Here is a 22,209-nt window from a genome sequence, read left to right as displayed (position 1 = left end):
CTGTCGAAAAGACCTCCTGCTGCAGTCTTCAGAGGGAGAGGTGGGTTCTGGCTGTGGGTGAGGGCGTGTGTGTGTGTGTGTGTGTGTGTGTGTGTGTGTGTGTGTGTGTGTGTGTGTGTGTGCGTGTGTGTGTGTGTGTGTGTGTGCGCGCGTGTGTGCGTGCATCAGACACACTTCCATGGGTGGTGAGAGGGGGATCCTAAAGTGAAACAAAAATAAATAGCAGATCTACAAGGTCATATAGTGTTGAGGGCTTGTACATTGGCTTTATATATTGTTTATAAATCACACACTTAAGGGGTAAAATAGAGCCTGTGAGTGTTTGCATATAGAGTAATCATTTTTGATTGTTCGAAAGTAGGCTTTCCAACCGCGCTCAAATCAGGATAAAGCACACCACAGCTGTGGTTTATGAATAATGACATAAATATCACTCTGCTATTTGATACAAACAGGAGAAATATCAACACATTTCCATGGTAACAGAGAGTCTATTGCTATGGGAATCTTCAGTGTGTGAATCGTAGTAAAAAAACACCCAATTGTGGAATATTGCTTACATATGGTCTAATAGTGTGTGTGTGTGTGTGTGTGTGTGTGTGTGTGTGTGTGTGTGTGTGTGTGTGTGTGTGTGTGTGTGTGCACACACGCGCACACACACGCATGTGCATGTGCATGCGTGTGTGCGTGTGTGTTGGCGGAGCAGCATGTTTAAGAGAAAGAGAGAGTGCCAAGTGGCAAAAATAGCAGCAAGCTTAAAGGTATCATGACATTAATTTTCACTTTTTTTATTTTCAATGTTTTATTTGGGGTTTTATGACCTCAATTACACCCAAAAAACCTGAACTTAGAACATTCAGTGGATTTTCTGTGGTCTGGGGTTTTCTGAATAATTAGGCTGAAAAGTAATCTGAGCTTGGCCCTTCGACAGTGAGGTCACAGTCGATTAATCCCGCCCACTCTCCTCCTTGCCCCTCCCCTACCCTATCCTTTCCTTTGGGGGGGGGGCGGAGCAGAGGCGATGATTGACAGGCAAAATCCCTCACCAGCGACACCCGCAGGCAAAGATTTCTTTTTTCATTGCAGTTGAAAAGGCTTTAGAAATGTGAGAGAAAAACACCTGCCATGGATCACGGGAATGGAATTTTCACTTAAAACTTTTTGTACACTTTTGAAGTACCAGGACAAAGACTTTGAATGTGGTGTAAAAGTGAATGTCATTAAACCTTTAAAAGAGACAACAAACGTTTTTAGTCCTGTGTGTGTGTGTGTGTGTGTGTGGACAGTGCTCCACAGTGTTTGGCGCGCTTCATTAAAGTATCTTATTAGGCTAATGAGCGTCATCAATCCAGGTGACCTTGTCCTCCTTTCCTCTCCTCCTCTCTCCTCTCCTTTCCTCTCTTCCTCTCTCATCTCCTTTCCTCTCCTCCTCTCTCATCTCCTTTCCTCTCCTCCTCTCATCTCCTTTCCTCTCCTACTCTCATCCCTCTTTTATCCCCTCCTCCTTGTCTGTGTGAAGTGACTTCATTAAAGCTGGTTTGATGAGCTTCCCTGGCACATGGAGGGCTGCGTGTGTGCGTGCATGCGTGAGTGTGTGTCATTGTTAGTTTGCCATCTCACTGTCAAGCTTTCTTTTAATATGGTCCTTCCACGTAACTTGAGCACCGAAGCAGGCTTTGTCATTATCTGTGTGTGTGTGTGTGTGTGTGTGTGTGTGTGTGTGTGTGTGTGTGTGTGTGTGTGTGTGTGTGTGTGTGTGTGTGTGTGTGTGTGTGTGTGTGTGTGTGTGTGTGTGTCAGTCTGCCATGTTGTGGGATCACTGGAGCATAGTGTGTCATTAACTCGGTAATTAACAGAAGAATGGGCTTCTCTTGCAGCAACAGTCACTCTCATTGTCAGTCGTCGCGAACACACGCACACACACACACACACACACACACACACACACACACACACACACACACACACACACACACACACACACACACACACACACAGTACCAGATAATAGAGTTCTGTGAAAACTACAAGAAAGTTTGACATCAGGTTCTCCTTTGTCATTTTCTCGTCTAATATAATGAATTGGCCTGGGTGGGTGCAGACATACTATTGTCAATGCAGCACCACTGTAGTGCAGGTAATACTTTACACATGTTAGGCTTTTTTATAACAATAAATATTAATTAAGAAGAAAATAATACACCCACAGAGCTTTTAAAAAGGTGTGGAATTAAAGTATAACTTTTCCCCAAAAAAACATATTATGATTGTGATATAATCAATGTAATAATTTAGCTGGTCTGGCAAAACTACAGAATTTGTCGTGGAATTCCCGATCAATTAGTAATCGATGAGGCAGTAAGAGTCGAGACAATATTCTAGGTGGTGATGGTTATGCTTTAATGTACATGATATCATGACTATAAGTACAATAACACGGTGGTACGGTAGTTCTGCCAGGAGCACAGGGCTCATATCATAGTTATACTGTAGCTGCTTCAAGGACAAGCTGAACCATAACAAGATAGGCTGTAACATAAACAATAGCTATCAGGCCTAGTGGAGACATCTAGGCTCTTACAAGCTATACCAAATATCATAATGTATTATAGAAATACAATAAATGATGGTAAAATAAAAGGTTAGATATAAGCAACCATAATAACAATATAGTATAATGACAAATTCTTCTGCATTTGTTTACCTCTTCAAGCCGTAAGCTTACGGCCACAATTATCCATGTGTTTCCATTGGTACTTTCTACCCTAAACATATCCTTGTAAGGCTGCCGTCACATTACAATGCAGCAGACTACATCATGAACGCTACCTTTGCTTATGCAACAGCCAACAGGTGTTGTAAATGTTGTCCATTGCTCCTTTCATGTATACTCTCTCGTACTATAGTGTCGCACACTGCAAATAGTGGATCTACAAGCTCATGACGTGTTGCAATGCGACCAGTGGTGTAAAGTAACTACTGTAAGTACATTTACTCAAGTACTGTACTTAAGTACAATTTTTAGATACTTTTACTTTACTAGTATTTCCAATTGTCTATACTTTTACTTCTACTCCACTACATCTCAGAGGCAAATAATGTACTTTTGCTCCACTACAATTATTTGAAAACTTTAGTTACTAGTTACTTTGCAGATATAAATGATTACATTATAAAACTTACATTAACCACTTTAGCCCTATTTTGAACCTAGGCTATTTGAAAATAGCCGATCTACAAGCTCACAACGCGTCGCATCGCGACGCGTTGTGAGCTTGTAGATCTGCTATTTTCAAACATTTTAATACTTTTAGTATTACTATTTCGTATTTTAAGTACATTTTGATACCAATACTTTTGTACTTTTACTCAAGTAAACTTTGAATGCCGGACTTTTACTTGTAACAGAGTACTTAGCCTACGTTGCAGTATTGATACTTTTACTTAAGTAAAACATTTGAGTACGTTTTCCACTACTGAATGCAACACATCGTGAGCTTGTTGATCGGCTATTTTCGGCGCCAACCTATGACAAAGCATTGTGACAAAATAAAGCAGGCATTAGGAACAGGGACCCTGCTTACAGTGCAGGAGTCGCATAGTGGCACAGTGCACTACACCACCCATATAAGCAGCAATAACACTTTGAGTGGAACTTCAAACAGCACTGGCTCATTATTCTCGGCATACCCCGAGGTAGTTATATACGCAGCGAACAGGATGAGAGCGATAAAATAAAAAACTCTGAGCATTATACAACATTGACATAATTCCTGGACCGGAAAAGTGGCACAGCGTGCAGATGAAGTCGCTCGAGTGGCGATAAACATTCCGCGGCGACGAGGTGTCCACAAGCGTTAATGTGGGTTTGTACATCGGCAGCTGGCTCCGAAGAGGGCTTTTGTATAGAGTAGAGCGGGGGGTCTTCAACGTTTTTTTTTCAGGCCAAGGACGCCAAGCTGCAGAGAGAGATGAAGCAGGGACCCCCCCACTGCATGGTTGTGTAACATTGTGTTGCAGATTAAACTTTTTCGTCGGTTTGTTTGACAGCACTATCATCAGTGATGTGTAAATGTATAGTTTGTGTTTGTTTACTCATCATCTTCTATCTTCGTTATTATTATTATCGTTTTTTTTTTTTTTTTTACATTTAACCACTTAAACCCTCAATACTTGGCTCTGTACTTGGTCTGCTCTTTTTTCCCTCTACACCAAACCTTTTTTTGCCAAAAATGGCAGATCTACAAGCTCACAACGCCTCGCAGCGCGAGGCGCTGTGAGCTTGTAGATCTGCTATTTTAGGCTAATGTTCCCCTCAGAATAGAGATGCTACAGGGTTGAAATGGTTAATGTAAAAAAAGAAAAAAAAGTTCATGTCACACAAAGATTTGGAGTAGAGTATTTTTTTGTGTCTTTTTCCATCCTTCTTTATTGTCATGGCATTGCGTACATCTTACTCATGTTATGTAGCCTATGTTGTGCATTTTTATGGCGCTGATCTGCAGGAGGCTGTCGTAAGCCGACCATAAGCGGGTCAGTCAGAGTGACTTTGTGTGTTTTCCCGCAGGACCGACCGATCAGCGCCACATTTTAAAATGTTTTATAATTGAACACAAATTCTGTAATCAAAGTCAGTGGAGCTCAGATTAGGCTGAAACCTTGTGTCATAGATGTGTCATACTTGAAGTCCGAGATCCAAATTGGAGCCACACCGTTCACACGTGGATCCTGAGATCCGCATGATTACATTTGAAATGCCATACATAAATGAACCTAAATTACACACCTAAATTATAAATAGGCGTGCTACGCTTTGTGCCATGCTACGATTTTTTAACATTTCTGAAAAATCTTTAATACATTGTGAATACTTTTGAATTTTGTAACCCACATTTTCTCTTCTGGGGGTCCCTGGCACAAAAGCTTTTCAGATGGGGGTCTCCGCGAACAAATATATATCAATGTGGGGCTCCTTGGCACAAAACAGTTTGAGAACTACTGCAGTATGCCATGAAGCCATACGTTTGTCTTAATAATAATAAAAAAGTCCCACCTTGGGCTGTGTGTTCTAGCGTAAAATGGGTGTAACAGATGGTTTGGGCTGGGTGGGTCAGGGTCAGCGGTGATCATCACAGAGGGGCCCTGACAGCCAGTCAACCTGCTCTGCAGTGCACGCCTCAGGCTGGAACTTGTCCTTGTGTTTCAGGAGGTTATATGATGGAAGTTATTTGAATCAATGTTCACTTGTTTGGTGCCACTAGCCAGAGCATGAGGATAACGATGACAGTATTGTTTGTCAGATGGTCGGTTCAAAAAGGTTTTAAAACTATAATCCGGGACTAATTTTAATAAAAGGAACGCTGTTGTAACCCGTCTATTATGTTAAAGTATGTTAATGGAACGCTTCACCCGGTTTCAACCTATCTTCATATAATTGGTCCTCACTAATGCTCATTATAATATGGTACCATTGTTGTCTAGTCTGTTGTCTATTCTGTGTCTCAGAGGAGGGCTGTGGATAGTTGACATCGGCGATGGGGAACGCAAGCTAATAGAAACTGCAGGCTTTCTCTTAGTTAGCATGCTATGAATAGAAGCCATTGTTCTCGCAATCATAAAAAGGAAAATTGTTTTTGAAATTACCCCAAAACACACCTACCGGTGCATGTTACTGGTAGGCGGGTTTCTGAACTGTCCACAGCCCTCCCCTGAGACACAGGGGGGAGGGCTGTGGACCTAGTAGAATTAGTACCATAATTATAACGAGCATTTAGTAAGGACCAATTATATGGACAATGGGTGAAGTGCTCCTTTAGTAAAAATGAACTAGCACATCTGCAGTGGTTTGGAAGTGGCCTCCCTACGCTTCAAATGAGAAATGTAGACCCTGGCGTCAGGTAGGACGCCGACTGGTTGACAATGTCAAAGCTATTTGTTACAGACGGCACGCCAGATTGGACACTAGATGCATCTCAATTGTAGTTCGGACATCATTGCAGTCACAGACCATTTAAAACGTAAAGGGGCATGAAACCCTAGGCCAATGTTGTCATTTGTTTTCCTGTACAGGTTCAATACTGCAGAAGGGTAAAAACATGGAAGGCTGCAACAAACAACACAGATGCATCTACTGTAGGCCTAATAGAATTAATAATGGGTGTGTTGTGCCCACAGCCATGAGTGTGCCAGTGTGCAAGCATAGACAGTAGTCAACAACAGTATTGGCAATGCTTTCACATTGGCACACCTACAGTAAATCTAACACACCCATTATTAATAGGCTATTAGCTGCAGCTGTGTTGCTCACATCATGGTGTACTAACTAGCAGACCCACTTGAATAACTACTCAGAACTGAACTGAAATTGCAAACCAAAAGTCAAATAAAAACGAATACAAAATGCAAAACTATAATAACCTTGATGTGTGCGTGCGTCCGTGTCGGGCGGGGGAAGGGTCACAGTTCAATTACCGGTTTGGTCCCCGGTTCCTCTGGGTATTATGTCAAAGTGTCCTTGGTGCCTTGCATGACTGCCTCCGCTAGTGAGTGAGTGGGTGAAAGCAATGCACAATGCACATTGTAAAGTGCTTCTGATGAAGACACTATACAGCAAATGCAGACCACTGCAGACCATCCATCCAACACTTTGGTCCAAAACAAGTGACTAGATTGTCAAACTAGTGAATGGACTGCCATGAAGCAGCACAACCCCTAGAGGGAGCTCTTATTTTAAATCCAAGGGGTCCATGTCTGTCACTCTGCCTTTCCATCCTCTTCAGTTGCATTTCCTCTCTCTCGTCTCTCTTCTGCTCTCATATCTGCACTCTCTCTCTTGCTCTCCTCTCCGCTTAAGTCATCTTCCCCTCCCTCCATCTGTACCTCCTTGTTTCCTTATTTTGTCTCCTGTCTCCTCTCCTCTCCCCGCTCTCTTCAACTCCTCTAACCTTTGCATTACTCCTCGCCTCTCTTTAGATCTCTTCTCGCACTTTTAACTCTTCCCTTCTCCTCCCCACTATTGCTTACCCCCCAGCTTACACCTCTCTCTCTCTCTCTCTCTCTCTCTCTCTCTCTCTCTCTCTCTCTCTCTCTCTCTCTCTCTCTCTCTCTCTCTCTCTCTCTCTCTCTCTCTCTCGTAGCTCACAGCCTTTCTAATTAACTCTGCCCTGTCCCGGTCAATACATCACCGTGGCTGTCATGCTGCAAGGAGGAGAAACCGTCTTTTCCCCCCCTTTTTTTGTAACCTCCTTTCAGTCTTCTGTCTCCTTTGTTCGCTTGTTCTTTGTTTTAACTTCCTCTCTCGGCTTTTGTTGATGCGTTATCATTCCAATTTACTCTCTCTTTGTTTTCACTGACTTTATGTTTTCTCCCTTTCGATTTCTCGATCCTCTCCCTGTCAACCAGACAGCTCCTTACTTACTTCCCCAAATGTTGGACTATCAGCAGACTATCAGTAAACACTTTCACTCCCATATTGTCGCTGTCGGGCGGAAACCTTGTATGTCCAAAGACCGTCGCTAACAGGAAATGTGAAATAGAACTTGTGTTCCAATATATATGGTTGCTGTCGCCTGTCGGGCAGAAAGCTCTTAACTCCAACAGGTTTTTCTTACCTCTTTTACACAAAATATAAAATAGGGCATTCATTTATGGAAAGAAATATGAAAATAACAAGTTTTCAGCCAGACGGTAATCTGAGTTCCCAGAAGTTTTCGCCAGCTCGGCGAGGAACTTCTGGGCCAGAGCCCTGGTATTTGTGGGCGGGATGTAACTTACGCTCAGAATCTGAGCGGACACGCCTCTTACCGGTCTGAGAGCTGTGCAACTCGTCTAAAAAGTCCGACGAGAGGCAAACAGCAGTACACAACAATGGCGGCCGCAATTTCTCAAGGGGAAATTGCTTCCCGTCGATCCTATTTAGATGCAACACCCAGTGCATGTGGATCCCGCCCCCTTTTCTTCATTGGCTGTTGATTTGAATCACAACGCAGTTGCCGCGCCCCTGCTGTCCAAGCTCCGACGCAATGCCTCCCAGACTAGCCAGACGGTGACAAATTATATTAAAATATACATGTAGGCCTTTATTCTTTATTTGATATTGTTCATGCATCACTTCTTCCTTGGACATGTACGGTATTATTATAATAATTAGGAGACTAATTATGTCATCTGACCTGCCACCTATTGGTGATACCTCATTATTTGGCAAACGCTGATGAAGGCTGTCTAGCAGCTAGTTTATATTTTCAGTAATTTTAATGTTGGATGTATCAGCTAGAGTCTAGCTGATAAGTGATTTTAATGTTGGATGTATCAGCTAGAGTCTAGCTGATAAGTGATTTTAATGTTGGATGTATCAGCTAGACTCTAGCTGATACATCCAACATTAAAATTACTGAAACAAATATTATTCCTCTTCAGGACGATATCAAGAAGCAGGGCGATAACTCGGATTGCGATGTTAGCTCTTGGCTCTTAAAATAAGTCTGTCACCATCAAAAACTAACATATTAATAATGAATACAGTCGATCAACAGTTATCCACAGTGATGGTATAGTAAATATAACAGCGATAAGTGCTGCAATAGAGTGAGCAGTGACAATAACGTGGTGCATTGTCAAGAGTCCATTATGTAAGAGATCAATAGTCATCAAGCAATAGTCAACCGTGTGGGTCTTACGTCTTAAGCCTCAGGTCAAAAGCCAGCTCTCCACACACTAAATAGTGTACAAATGGAGGGTGGACATTTATCCACTGTATTGACCTTGGTCTGTGGAAGATGCTCTATTATCGTGAGCCAATTCGGTTTTGAAACGGCTGTTATTTGTCACTGCGTCCCTTTGGATGGTTCTAAAGCTGTCAGGACAAAGACCCCAGAGCGGGGGCAATTGGAAACGAAAATCACACAGGGAATTCAGATATTACAGCAGCTCCCATATATTTCTGAAATTATGAGGGAATTATGCAGCCAACAGCCAGTCGGAGCCAACAGCCAGTCGGTTAATGAAATGGTCAAGAATGAAAGAAAGGTACTGTAGAGATACACACTAAAGTATGTATCATGATAGTTAATGGGACTAGTGCCCTACATACTTGCAGTTTTGCACTCAATTGCACTTAACATAAAGAAAAGGCATACATCTAAGTTGTAGAAGATGCTGCAATGTTCTGTCCAGCAGACAGATAAGACAGCCGAGTTCTTCACACTTCCCTAGTATTTTCCTGATATTTTCCCCACCATTGTCGTGCCTGATTTTCCTATTTCGGCTCCACTGAATTGCCACCATTGAATTGCCAGCCAGGTGTGAAATGAAATTCACAATGAAATGACACCATTCCACACATGGCAAATGTCCCCCTTTCTCCATGAGAAGGCTTGGACTTCCCATTGACTTCACACTGAAGGTGCCAGTGGCAGGCCCTTTGAAATTGTCATGTTGTATCCAAAATGCATAGTGCGAGTTCTAACATAACCGTAGTGGATTAGTGGTGGCTGCTTGGTCAAAATGATTGGAAAGGAAACCACTTAAGCCCTACATACTTTATCGTACAACAAATCTTGAAAATAGCCGTTGTAAAAGCTCACAGATGCAATGTGTTGTGCACTTGTAGATGCTTTCTTCTTTTGAAAATGTGACATTAAAATCAAATAATTTTCACAAAATAGTGACGCCAGGGTCAATGTGGTTAACGTACATATATTATCACATTATCAAGCAAATATCAGACATATCAGACAGTGCGCATTTCCCAAAAGCAAATGCATGTATTTAATCCAATGTCCAGAAGCAGGATTTGAAAACATTTAAACATCTGGTCACACAAAATACTGTATATAAGGCATGGATTCCCCCCCCCCCCCCCCTTTCATGCACGCACGCACACACACACACACACACACACACACACACACACACACTCACTCCCCAGAGCATCTAGAACACAGAGCCTATCAATTCAGCAGATAACTTCACTGCTTACCAACTTTATAACCTTCCTCTCAGTACTGTCGAGATACCTGTAGCTTTTTCACTTAAACCCGTACTGCAGTATAAACCTTCTCCTCCGGCCATTACACACAACAGCCCAGGTCCTTTACCAAGCGTTATCACTCATGCTACCTCTCATCAATTTTTACCAGTACAGCATCACATAACAAAACAAAACAAAACAAACAGGACCTGCTGCTTTTGGGAGACCGGTTTGTGGTCATTTGTCACTGAAGGCAATCAGCCACTTAATCTCCCTGAGGTTCATCAAGTTGATGTCACAGCTATGGCTTGTGTTACTAAGTAAAGGGCACAGGTTTCTCCTTCAAAATAAATGCAAAGATATTACAAGACTACTGAAGTATGAGCTGTACAGTATATTTGGTTTTATTAATATCTCATGTCATCTTAGAAGCCAAATAAATTCCAAAAGCTGAACATGAAATGATGTAATATGTAAACGTATATTTACCATTGTCTGGGTGTCAACAAGAAATTGCATAATGTCTTTTATACTTGAATATGGTGCCTGTGTCTGTGTATGTGTGTTTTCAACAAAAGGCCTTAAATCCTGTCTCTTTATTGTCAATGCAGTCCTGTCTCTTGAGGCGCCATCTATCCCGTGCGCAGTGGGTCCGGCTCGGTCAGATCCTCGTAAGAGGATCTCGTACGCAATGAGCAGCTGTGATGCGCACAGGTGCAGACTCTGGGCTGCTGGGCATTAGTTGACTGCGTGGGGGTTAGATGTTGGGATCTAACGTCTTGGTATTGTCTTCATACTGCTGGTCAAGGCGTTTGTCCACACAGTGAACCAGGATGCTGAGGGGAATCCAGAAGACCAGGGAGATAACCACTACTGAGCCCACTATGTTATCAGCCAGGAACTTCCTGAATGTGTTTATATCCAGCTTGTCAATGAAATCCCACAGCCTCTCGATCACATCCTGCACCCGCTTCATGCACTTTCCGCCCCCGTCACAGAAGCCCACGGTGCAGGGTTTGCCCTTGCGCAGGAAGAGGAATTTCCCATCATTCGGTTGAATTAAGGGAGTGCATTTGCCATCTTTGCCCCTGCAACACAATTTGCAAGAGTCCTCGATCTCGCTGCATGCGCAGGACTTGAGGTTCTGTGTGGCCTCACAAAAAGGATTGCATTCTCCACCACGACACAGTCCGTTGTCAACACAGACAACACCGTCAGCGGCATGTTCAGGAGGCGGACACCGGCTGCTGGTGCCTGTGCATTTGGACATGCCCTTACAAGTAGCATTGATGGGTTCCTGACACGTCTTCCCTGCCTCCTCAAACATGCACCTCTCACAGCAAACACTATTCCTGTCACTGCACTGTTTGCCAGGTTTTAACTTGCAGTTGGCTGTGCAGCATTCGTCATCGCCGAGGTGTTGCTGCCCCGGGTCACATTCCTCACCCTCCTCAACCCGCGAGTTCCCACAGACCTTACTGTTCCTTTCCTGGAAGCACTTTGGAGCCCTGATCGGAGCCCACTGCAGCACCTTCCCTATAGACCTCTTACTGCATGGAGAGAAGTGCTTGTTGTTGATGTGGTCTCCACTCACAGCGAAGGGGTACATGACAAACCCTCCACCATGGTCGTCATTAGGGGCACACTCGATGTTGTCTGGATCATCGTGCCACGCCCCAAAGTTGTGGCCCAATTCATGGGTGATCACCAAGTCAACGGCCTTTGTTAAAAGGGTTTTCCCATATAGTCTGGTGGTGGTCAAGCCAGTGTTCAGGTAAAACTTCTTGGGAGGATCATAGATTGGCTTGGAGCAGACTCCGCTGCTCCAAACCGAATCGACTTCGCCAGACGCCACATAGGCCAGCCCCAGGACTTCATCCTCAAAGTCTTGATGGGTGAGCAGATGAGCCAGGCACACCTCGGAGGCAACGTCTTTGCTGAATTGCAACAGAAGACTCCTGGAGTTCCACGACTCCTTTCCTATCACTGGGCTGTTCTCCATGTTATAGTGGACCCAGCCTGTTTCACCGCCCGGGGGAGGCCTGGTAGGCTCCTTGTGAATGATGATGTGGCTGATCTGGACTCCATAGCCTTTAAATTCATCGTTCCAGGCGGTACTCCTGAATAGGTCATCCGCCCGTTCAATCAACTCAATCATATAGTTGAGAGTGACACTCTTTTCTCCGCGACCCATCTGTTGGAAGAATCTGTAGTCCGCCACCAGCAGGAGGGGACAGGTGTTCTTCTGATCGTGGGCTTGCGGTTTCCGTCTGTGCATCCGTGTCTCGTTCTCCCCCGCGTGTCCGTCCCTGTTCCTCCTGGCAGCCTCTGGAAACAGGTCCTGAGCGTCTTCTGCGTGGGTATCGCCACATACACTGGGAGACGCGATGCGCCTTACGTTCTTGATGTCCTCGGAGCGATAAACCAGCAAGCGGCCGTCGGGGCTGGACTCTGTGAACCTCCACAGAGGCTCTACATTGTACTCGGCTTCCTCCATTTGGATGTGGGCAGAGAACTCCTCACCATTTATGTGTGCCTGCACGCGTGAATGTTCTTCTCCTACAACATGTCCAAGGAAGTAGTTCTGTAGGCGTCCATCGTAGCTCTCCTCTCTCCCGTCTTTGTCGACGAAGACAGCCTTAAAGTTGTCAGTGAACAGGTCCATGTTAGTGGTCAGGTAAAGTTTGAAATGTCTCTGCAAGGCTGTGAAGCTGACCAGCCGTTCCAGGTGGGACTGGGTGCTGACATCTCTGCTCACAGAGTGTAGCAGAATTCCAGATGCGGGAAGAACCTCAAAATCTGAGAGTATGGCGTTAAGAGCCTGGGTTTCTTTCAGCTTCTCCTCCGTAATGCCCGATTTAATAGCACATTGGACCCAACAAGGAGTCAGAAAGGCAATAAGCCAAAAATACGTCATTACAGACATGACGATCATGGACGAAATTTGTCCGGAAAACAGGGTTTCTGTGGACGGTAGAATTCCCTGAAACACTGGAATCTATCCAGGCACAAAAGAACCAAAACATAGAGGGTAAAACAGCGTCCTTCAATGGTTCATAGAATGACAAGGCTTGTAGTCATAGCCACAGCTGGTACACAGCAGTCCGTTGACAAAAAAAATGGCTGTCAAAGTACCATGTATTGATATCTATTGATATCATGTATTGAGGAGCTATAGCCCAGCTGGGGAAATTAAATGGTTACGACATTGTTAGGCAATAGTTTTATGCCCACAAATGGAGATCTCCGATGCCTGCAAATCAACATTGTTAAGCAACGGCTACGTCACAGTACCTGGATTATGCCCAAATATGGAGTTCGATCAACGAGAAAGAGAAACAGAGACACAGAGAAACACATCAGAGAGTCAGTTGGAGAGGGAGGGAGAGCCTATTTCACCCATGCAATAACAAGTAATATGCATGACTGAGTCTATCAGTGCACAGCCATTTACAATAAATTATGGCAAGTGTGCAACACTCTCTCAAACATATACCCATATAATAGGGTATTCATTTATGGGAAAAAAACATGAAATATGGAAATACAAGGTTTATGCCTGACAGTGTCAGGCATAAACACATCTAAATTATATTTAAAGTTGGAGGAAATAAACAGACCCCCAACAAACAAACAAACAAACAAACAAACAAACAAACTGACTGGGGGTCTCCGGGGTTCTGTTCTGTCTGGTGTTTAACCACAGTGCACTGACAGTGGGTTCAGGAACCCCTGTCTTCCCTGTAGAGTATCGAGGCCTGGATGCTGCAAAAAAAAAAAAATCAACATCTTCCCTCGTTCCAAACTTGTCACTCTTAAGATGCATGTCAATACTGTCTACTGAAGGGAGGACATTCTTAAAGGGATACTTCACTTTCACATAAAATAAACATTAAAAAAAAATATTTAAAAAAAATGAAAGAAGTTATGGCAAAATAAAGGCCCCCTCACACATTGGTAGGACACTCTAGTGAGGGGGCCGTGATTTTTCCATTACTTTTTTCATTTATTTTTAATATATTTTTTAAATGTTTATTTTATGTGAAAGTGAAGTATCCCTTTAAGTCCTAGTGGTGGGAGGTTTATACACAGACAGACAGACAGACAGACAGACAGACAGACAGACAGACAGACAGACAGACAGACAGACAGACTAAAACAGTGGTAGACAGACAGACAGACAGTAGCAGGCAGGCAGCCAAACAAACAGACAAGAGGTCGAACAAACACAGATCATTGACAGACAGACGGGTGTGTGTGTGTGTGTGTGTGTGTGTGTGTGTGTGTGTGTGTGTGTGTGTGTGTGTGTGTGTGTGTGTGTGTGTGTGTGTGTGTGTGTGTGTGTGTGTGTGTGTGTGTGTGTGTGTGTGTGTGTGTGTGTGTGTGTGTGTGTGTGTGTGTGTGTGTGTGTGTGTGTGTGTGAGATAAACTGTGCGTGCGTGCGTGCGTGCGTGAGTGCGTGAGTTTGTACGCGCCCTTCTGCTGTCCGTTCACACACACACACACACACACACTGTCGTAGCAGTGACTGCACCCCAGGCTATAAAATAGCAAAGTATTTTTTATGGTAGTAAACTATTTTATGGTTGCGGTACTAACTGACGTAATGTCTGAAAAGCCCTGTACTTCACAGCCACTTCATTTTTACGAGCGTTCGTTTTGGTCCAGGTAACACCGGGGGACCTCGTTGCATTCAGCTGGGGAGGAAAGAAGAAACAAGCCAGGCTTGTTACCAGAAGGCAGTGGTGGACAAAGTACTCAACCCCCAGTACTCGAGGCAAAGTATAGATACTCCTGGTAAATATTACTCATAACGGCAAGGGAAAGTTGCTCTGTCAAATGTGTGCTCGAGTTAATGTACTGGAGCACTTGCTTTTAATAATATTCAAGTATTCAAAATATTGTATAGAAATGTTCAAACAATATCAATAGTAGTATACCAACAATTTCCAAAGATGTATTATTAGTTTTTCTTTCTTTCTTTCTTTCATTCGCTATTTAGTGTACGACCACATTTATTGGACTTAAGTGTTTAATGACCATTGTGACCAGCTATAATCGAGTAACATATTTATTGTGCATAATGTGTCTCGTTCAGTGTGTCCGCCCCACATACCTACTATCAACTTGCCAGTCAAACTCTCAGTCAATCCGGACTGCTTTCTTAACTAAGCAAAAAACGTTATTTTAAATTAAATTGACGCAGAAAACTAACAGCTTATCCAAATCGCTTTCCCTTTCAACCGCTCTCACACAAGCTGCCTCCTGTGACCGCTGACACCGTCAAATGAACCGGGGAGAGAAAGAGGGGATGAGGGGAGGATGAGAGGAGAGCAGGGGGAGGGGAGGGCTGGAAGGGGGGGGGGCAGAAAATAGATGTTTCTGTCGATTCTGCAAGGGGAAAATAAAAGGCACGCGGGACAGCGAGGCTTAAAGCCAAATCAATGTTGTCAGCAGCTGGCACTTAAGGAGGGGGCCATTAAAGTTTAAAAAGTTTGGAAAGCAATGCTGGAATTAAGGCCAAATGGGTTAGAGGGAGAGGAGCGAGGCCTTCCATTAGAATCACAGCCAACAAGAGCTGACAGATCCTCTCAGGATTCCTAGCTCTCCTTCTAGTCTCTGCCTCTCTCTCTCTCTCTCTCTCTCTCTCTCTCTCTCTCTCTCTCTCCCTCCCTCTCCCTCTTTCACATTCATCAACTCCTTTCTCATTGATTCATTGTTCCTCTTTCTTTTCTTGGTCTTCCATTTTCTCTCATTCTGAACCTCTCGCAACCTCTCAGCCCCACACTCTCATTCTCTCATTCTCTCATTCTCTCTCTCTCTCTCTCTCTCTCTCTCTCTCTCTCTCTCTCTCTCTCTCTCTCTCTCTCTCTCTCTCTCTCTCTCTCTCTCTCTACATTCATGACTGTTTTGCAAAAAGAGAAAAACGTTTCACGCCTCACTTGTTCTTGTCTTGACAGACATCTTTCTGCTTGACAGACATCTTGTGTCAAGATGGAACATGAGACCTCCATTTGTATCATGTCTGAACGTCTGTTACAGGCAGTTGAACAACAGCATGATGAGTCAGAAGAATATGATGAAATGTGAAGAGTAGCTCAGAGCTGAGATCTGACTGTTTGCAAACAACAAGGTATTATACAGTATCAGTGAAGGCATTACAATTGAGTGTGTGTAAGAAAAGATAAGATGAGCAAAAGCTTTATATTGATGCCCGGAGGAAATTTTTGGGGTCAGCAACAGTAACAGGGTTGTAGGGGTAAGAGTAAAAGTAAAAAAACAAACCAAGACAAAGAGTAAAACATGAAGACTAGCATCAATATTATGGGCACGTCATAAAAGGTTAACATTTCGGCAACATTTGACTTTTTTTTTTTTTTTTGAATAGAATATAATCAAATTTTCTGCATTTTTACGTACAGCAAAGTATTATCTGCAGGGTATAAGTAGTTAGCACTGGCATTGAATATTTGTAGTGAATCTGAATGTATATACTGTATGTGCAGTCTGTATGTGCAGTCTGTCTGTCTGTCTGTCTGTCTGTCTGTCTGTCTGTCTGTCTGTCTGTCTGTCTGTCTGTCTGTCTGTCTGTCTGTCTGTCTGTCTGTCTGTCTGTCTGTCTGTTTGCGTGTGTGCAAGCGTGTGTGTGCGTGCGAGTGTCTGTGCACGTGCAGTTGCTTATCCTTTTCATGCTGAATAAATACCGCTTTCCCATCAACGGGCTCGGCATGATTAAACCGAAAGTTGAGTCATTTGTTAGAAAATTAATCGCATTTTGAAGTGAACGTGTTTTATCTTGCCAATGCCAATTAAAGAAAGTCTTTCCTGTTTCTCCGTTGGTGCAATTAACTAGACGGCTGAATTTACGCTTGGTCTAATGGACAGACTTAAGAGACGTTCTTGTTAGATACAATGTAGATTCATGAAGGCAACGTGCAACAGGGCAGGAAGATGGAAGCAATTATACCTTTCTGCAGGTGTCCGAGGTAGATTAGAGGGAAATATGGGTAGGTTTAACCTTTCTCCAGTGTCCGTTATTGCATCTGTCTTACACAAACATGCAATGTTTGACATTAATAAAAGTAAAATGAAAATGCCTGAAACATGGAAAAAGAACATGACCTTACCAAGACAGTCAACTCCCCTTTACAATATATTTGTCAAGGATGATGATCCTTCGTAGGACACTCACGGTTGTGTGTATGTGATTATTATATGCCAACTCTCCTTTTTTCTCTTTTTCTTTTTTAATCTTATTCTCGCTCCTTCAACACGCATTTCTTGTGCTACAATATGAACCATCCAAGCTCTTAAACTTGCCTCGTCTTCAAGCTTTGCAATTTGAAAACATGTCTTCTTCTAAATCATGAATATAGTGATTTTCATCGAAGGCTGCCAGACCAATTATGTTTTCATCCATAATAGGCTTTTGAACATAAGAGATTTTCTTTCTTTTTTGTTTGTTTGGGATTATGAATAGTTAACACCTGTGGAGTCTCGCCTCCACTGCTCGCAAAGTGCTTCCAGACATTGTGTGGCGCTGTATGAGCAATTTGACCTGCTGTGGTATGCAGATGTCGAGAAATGTTGCATGGAACAGTAGGGTACCTGATATTCATCTTTTCCCTTTGTATGATGGATGAAGAAAGCTCGAAGGCGCCAGCCGTCTAGATTTGAACTGTGTGTGTGTGTGTGTGTGTGTGTGTGTGTGTGTGTGTGTGTGTGTGTGTGTGTGTGTGTGTGTGTGTGTGTGTGTGTGTGTGTGTGTGTGTGTGTGTGTGTGTGTGTGTGTGTGTGTGTGTGTGTGTGTGTGTGTGTGTGAGTGACTATTCTTTGTGTTGTAGTTGTGCATAGATAAGCCACTACATTCTAGTTGTGTTGTAGTGGCGAGGGCCACTGCATTTTATTATCTGCAATTGTATACTGAGAACGAGCCTTTGCTTTTATTTTATTTTATTTTATTTTTGTTTGCTTTATTGTTAAATTGGTTCTAACTGTAATTGTATTCTTGCTCTGTAAAGCACTTTGAGCTGCATTTCATGTCATGAAAGGTGCTATACAAATAAAGTTTATTATTATTATTATTATTATTCTCATGGCAGACCCCTGAACAGTGTCTGTGCCTAGGTCTTTTATACTTTGAAAATGTCCTGTGTGGAATTGGAAGTTTTGACCTAAGCTGCGTACTATAGGAAAGGCTGTGGGGTCACCGGAATCACTATGGTTCATTCTCCAGAGAGCATGATGTCATGGTAATTCAGGAACTAATAGTTTCCACAAAAAAGTTGTTTGGGTTCAGTGTTCTTTGTCGGATTTAACAACCGACTGACCGATCAACATCGCCATCCTTAGAGCCTCGCTGGTGGGGCAAAACATTAGCCGGGTGGTAATATTTAAATGTTTCGCCAGTGGCCAGAGCGTGTGGAACATTCTGTGTGGGTGGACGGAGTAGCATGCATGCACACACTTGGACTTGACACACTGTTAGAGAATACATTTTATTCCCTACGATCACAAGTTACCTTTACACAACACCATGGGCTAGATTTTTACTGTGACTCCATTTCAATTTGTAAATCCATGACCAACAGTTTCTCTGTATTCAGTAATGTAATTTCCACTCAAAAGATTTGCAGTCGAGCACATACTTAACCGTATGAATATGATGGTTACTGTGAACAACAGCAGCAAAAAGCTCTCCAGCGAGTAGCGTTCCCTCATCCGCCTGCAGCTGCTGTCAAGATCCAGTTGAGGAAGGTACTTAACCGGCAGTTGTTCCTGTGGAACCAACAGTAACATACTGTGATTATTCCAAGGCTGCTCCCAAGTGGGAACGTGTGTAACTTTAAAAGCTTGCACGCTCAGCAATACCCTGTTGAAGATACTGTAAACAAAACGGTTGAAAAGAAAGGATGAAATTATCCCTTAATGTCATCACTGAAATACATTTTAATGTAATTATCACAGGCCATTGTATTCATTTTGTTATACTGTATTGTAGCCCCCTCACTACTGACTCCTACTGGTTGGTCTTAGGGATGGTGTAGTAGACCAAATATGGTTCCCAAACCTTTCAGGCCTGCAACCCCCCAACATAATCATATTTGAACTGGGGACCCCCCACCCTGACAAGCACCTGGAATTGTAGGCATTACATTTAGTTTGACTCGGTTCCACAGATACATATTGTGAAAATAGCCAAACTACAAGCTCACAACGCCTCCCACTGCAAGGCGTTGTGAGCTTGTAGATCGGCTTTTTTTCACAATGATTGCCTCTTTCTTACGTATTTGACAATTTGACCAATTTGGTATAAAAAAAGGTCTCAAAAGTCATTAAATGGAACTTAAGAAGTTAAAACTGTGCAGATACCCTTTATACCAGGGGTCCTCAACAGGTGGACCGCGGTCCATGACCGGACCGCGGGACACCTCTCTGTGGACCCTGGGAAAATTATAATAAAAAAAAAAAAAAAAAAAAAATTGCGCGCGCACGCGAGCGGACCCTAGCCTTATTCAAAAACGTATTTGTGGACCTTCAAGATTTGTTGTTGAGGACCCCTGCTTTATACACTTATGTTGGTTTGTTTACTGTTGAGTTAGAAAACAATATTGCACATTAAGCTAATCATCTGGGGACCCCCCCCAAAATAATTTGGGGTCCCCAAAACAAACTTTCGCTAGTGTCGCTGGTGCAGTGAGAAAGAACATCCTTCCCAAACAGCTTCCCACCCACAAAAACACTGCATCCGCACACACAAGCTGCATGCACCGTGGTGAATTTCCACCACCAATCTCCGTGGTAGTGGGCAGTAACTATCCAGACACCTACGGCCCATACTACTGTTGGTTCTATCAGTTGGACACTGGCTGCTACATCGTTGCTGCCACCCGTACAGACAGATATAGAGCAGAAGATGGAGAACCCATCACGATAAGATGCTAGCAGTGTCCCCAAAAGAGACCTGTTTCTCATGACAAATGACGAATGACATTAGCCCTAGCATGATTCAGAGTGATCTAGTGCAGTCGTTCTCAACGGTCAGATCCTGGGAAGCCCAGCTGCACTTAATCAGTAGTCAACCGAGATCCTGCAGACATGGATCACTGCTAGTTTATCATTCTACCAAGATCGGTTCTCAACTAAAGTGGTTGGAGCCCAAACTCTATTATTGCTACTCTACCAGATAGTTCCTTGTCTCGTTTATTCGTTAGTCTCTAATTAGACAGATGATGAAACGAAAACCAGCCGTAGCCTCTAGCCTCCTGTTGAAGCGGGCGAGCTAACGAATTTTGGGTCCCAGACAGGAAAAAATCTATCGAGTCTTGGGATTCTTAAACCGCAGTATACACAGATGAAAACAAATGTGTATAACTGCAAAGTTAAGGTGACAAGCCAACGTTTGCTAGCGCTGCTAATCCATAATATGTCATCTAATGTCCTCCCATCTGTCACAAGACCAAACTGTGTTTTCCTGCTGGGGTTTCCCAGGAAGAGTTTGAGGGCCAGAGTCATGCATCATTATCAACGCCCTCTGCTCCACCAGGGAGCAGGAGAGAGTGCCAAATGAGAGGAAATGGAGTCGACGCAGCCAACAGCGGGGACAGAGATGAAGGAATCAGTGTGAGCTAAATGTTTGTGAAGGTACAAGTCACACAATCTCTTGGCTGACAGAACAATGGAAATGTATTATAATAATTATGTTACTGTTATTATAGTACGTTGCAAAGCATAGCAGTGATGCTGCATAATTATGCTTTTGTATTGTAGATACTGTTCCTGTAGAAAAAAACAAAAATGTGTTCTATAATGTTGATTTATCATTGTTAGTTATTCTATGCACCTGTAACATATTTCATGGCTATGTGAGCAGGCTAACGCAGGTGTTTCCAAACGTTTCCAATGCCAAAGACCCCTAAATAAGACCCTAACCTCTGGCTGCGGCTCCCATTTCAAAATGGCCTAAAAAAGAGAAAGAACATTGAAAATAGCTACAAGCTCACACCGTACCGTGGAATATGGGTGGTTAAAAGTGGCTGAACGCAGTGAATTTGAATTAAATAATAATGACAATTCATATTTTTTTATGATTCAATGCTTTTTTATACTCCTTTCCAACTGTATATTATCTGAATGGTAATATTTATATACCGCAGGTCACCGGCTCCATGAAATCATTTGCATCTGTAATATGACCAATGTGAATAAAGTTTTGTTTTCTCACTGTGGGTAGCAGGGGTGAACGCAGGTTAACTATGGAGAACATTGATGAAGTTAGGCTATAGCCTCGCCGTTACGCAGTTTGTTGACATGTTGGTGAGGTTTTATGGAGACACCTGGGGGTGTTATGGGTCCATGGTACCTGCATGGGGACTGTGCCGTGGGTCTGTGGGTTCCTGTTGATTTACCTGCAGGTGAAGGCAGGGGGCTGTGTGTGAATTACAATGCTGGTGGGAGGTAGATATGCCGGTGGAAGAACAGATGCTCTGGTGCCCTGACACACACGCATGCACGCGCACACATTCACAAAACACGCACCCATACACACATACACACACAGTGTATGACACACACGCACGCATGCACGCACACATACTGTACACACACACAGAGGGCTCCCATAGTGCCTCATCACAGCTGTCTCTTCTGTTCCCTTATCCATTTACTGCTTGAAACAGCTTTTAAAACTATACTCTCTGTATGCGTGCGCACTCGTGCCGCACGCACACACACACACACACACACACATATATGTATATATATATATATATATATATATATATATATATATATATATATATATATATATATATATATATATATAATAGCTGTAATTAATCATGATTAGTCAATTTTTTCAATCACATTTAAAATAACGGAGATTTAAATTTGGAACTAAACTATTACCAAATTGATGAGTAACCAACACAAACGAAGTGTATCCAGTGCTGTAGTGTAGTGTACTGGGTACACTCTAATGTCAACGTGGCCCGAGCTTTAAAGAATGGTTCCATGAATTACATTGTATCAAGTGTGTTGCTCATATTCACTGGACAGTTTAAAGTTTATTAAGTGGATTCTTAGAATTACTGCATTGGTCAGAAGGCTACTTTCTTGCAAAGTCAGATGATTAATAATGGTGCCACACTGAAGGGACAGTGGGACTGTTTTGACTACAGTAATGTTCATCCTGAATGACCAACCGAGCCTAATAGAGTTCAGCCACTTTTCATTTGATC

General features: G+C 43.1%; 1 protein-coding gene across 1 annotated transcript; it reads right to left on the bottom strand.

Moving 5' to 3' along the window:
* Nucleotides 1-10,727: 10,727 nt before the first annotated feature.
* LOC308105037 (disintegrin and metalloproteinase domain-containing protein 17-like) lies at nt 10,728-12,905 on the bottom strand (the record flags this gene model as incomplete). Its single annotated transcript, XM_080455672.1, has 1 exon — nt 10,728-12,905. One exon carries the CDS (start codon nt 12,903-12,905, stop codon nt 10,728-10,730), a length of 2,178 nt encoding a protein of 725 aa, XP_080311798.1.
* Nucleotides 12,906-22,209: the final 9,304 nt, after the last annotated feature.

The sequence above is a fragment of the Gymnoscopelus braueri genome, assembly GCF_963280865.1.
Source record: "Gymnoscopelus braueri genome assembly, chromosome: 2".
Lineage (NCBI taxonomy): Eukaryota > Metazoa > Chordata > Actinopteri > Myctophiformes > Myctophidae > Gymnoscopelus > Gymnoscopelus braueri.
Note: the sequence above shows the minus strand (reverse complement) of the source record. Positions and strands in the feature narration are given on the sequence as shown.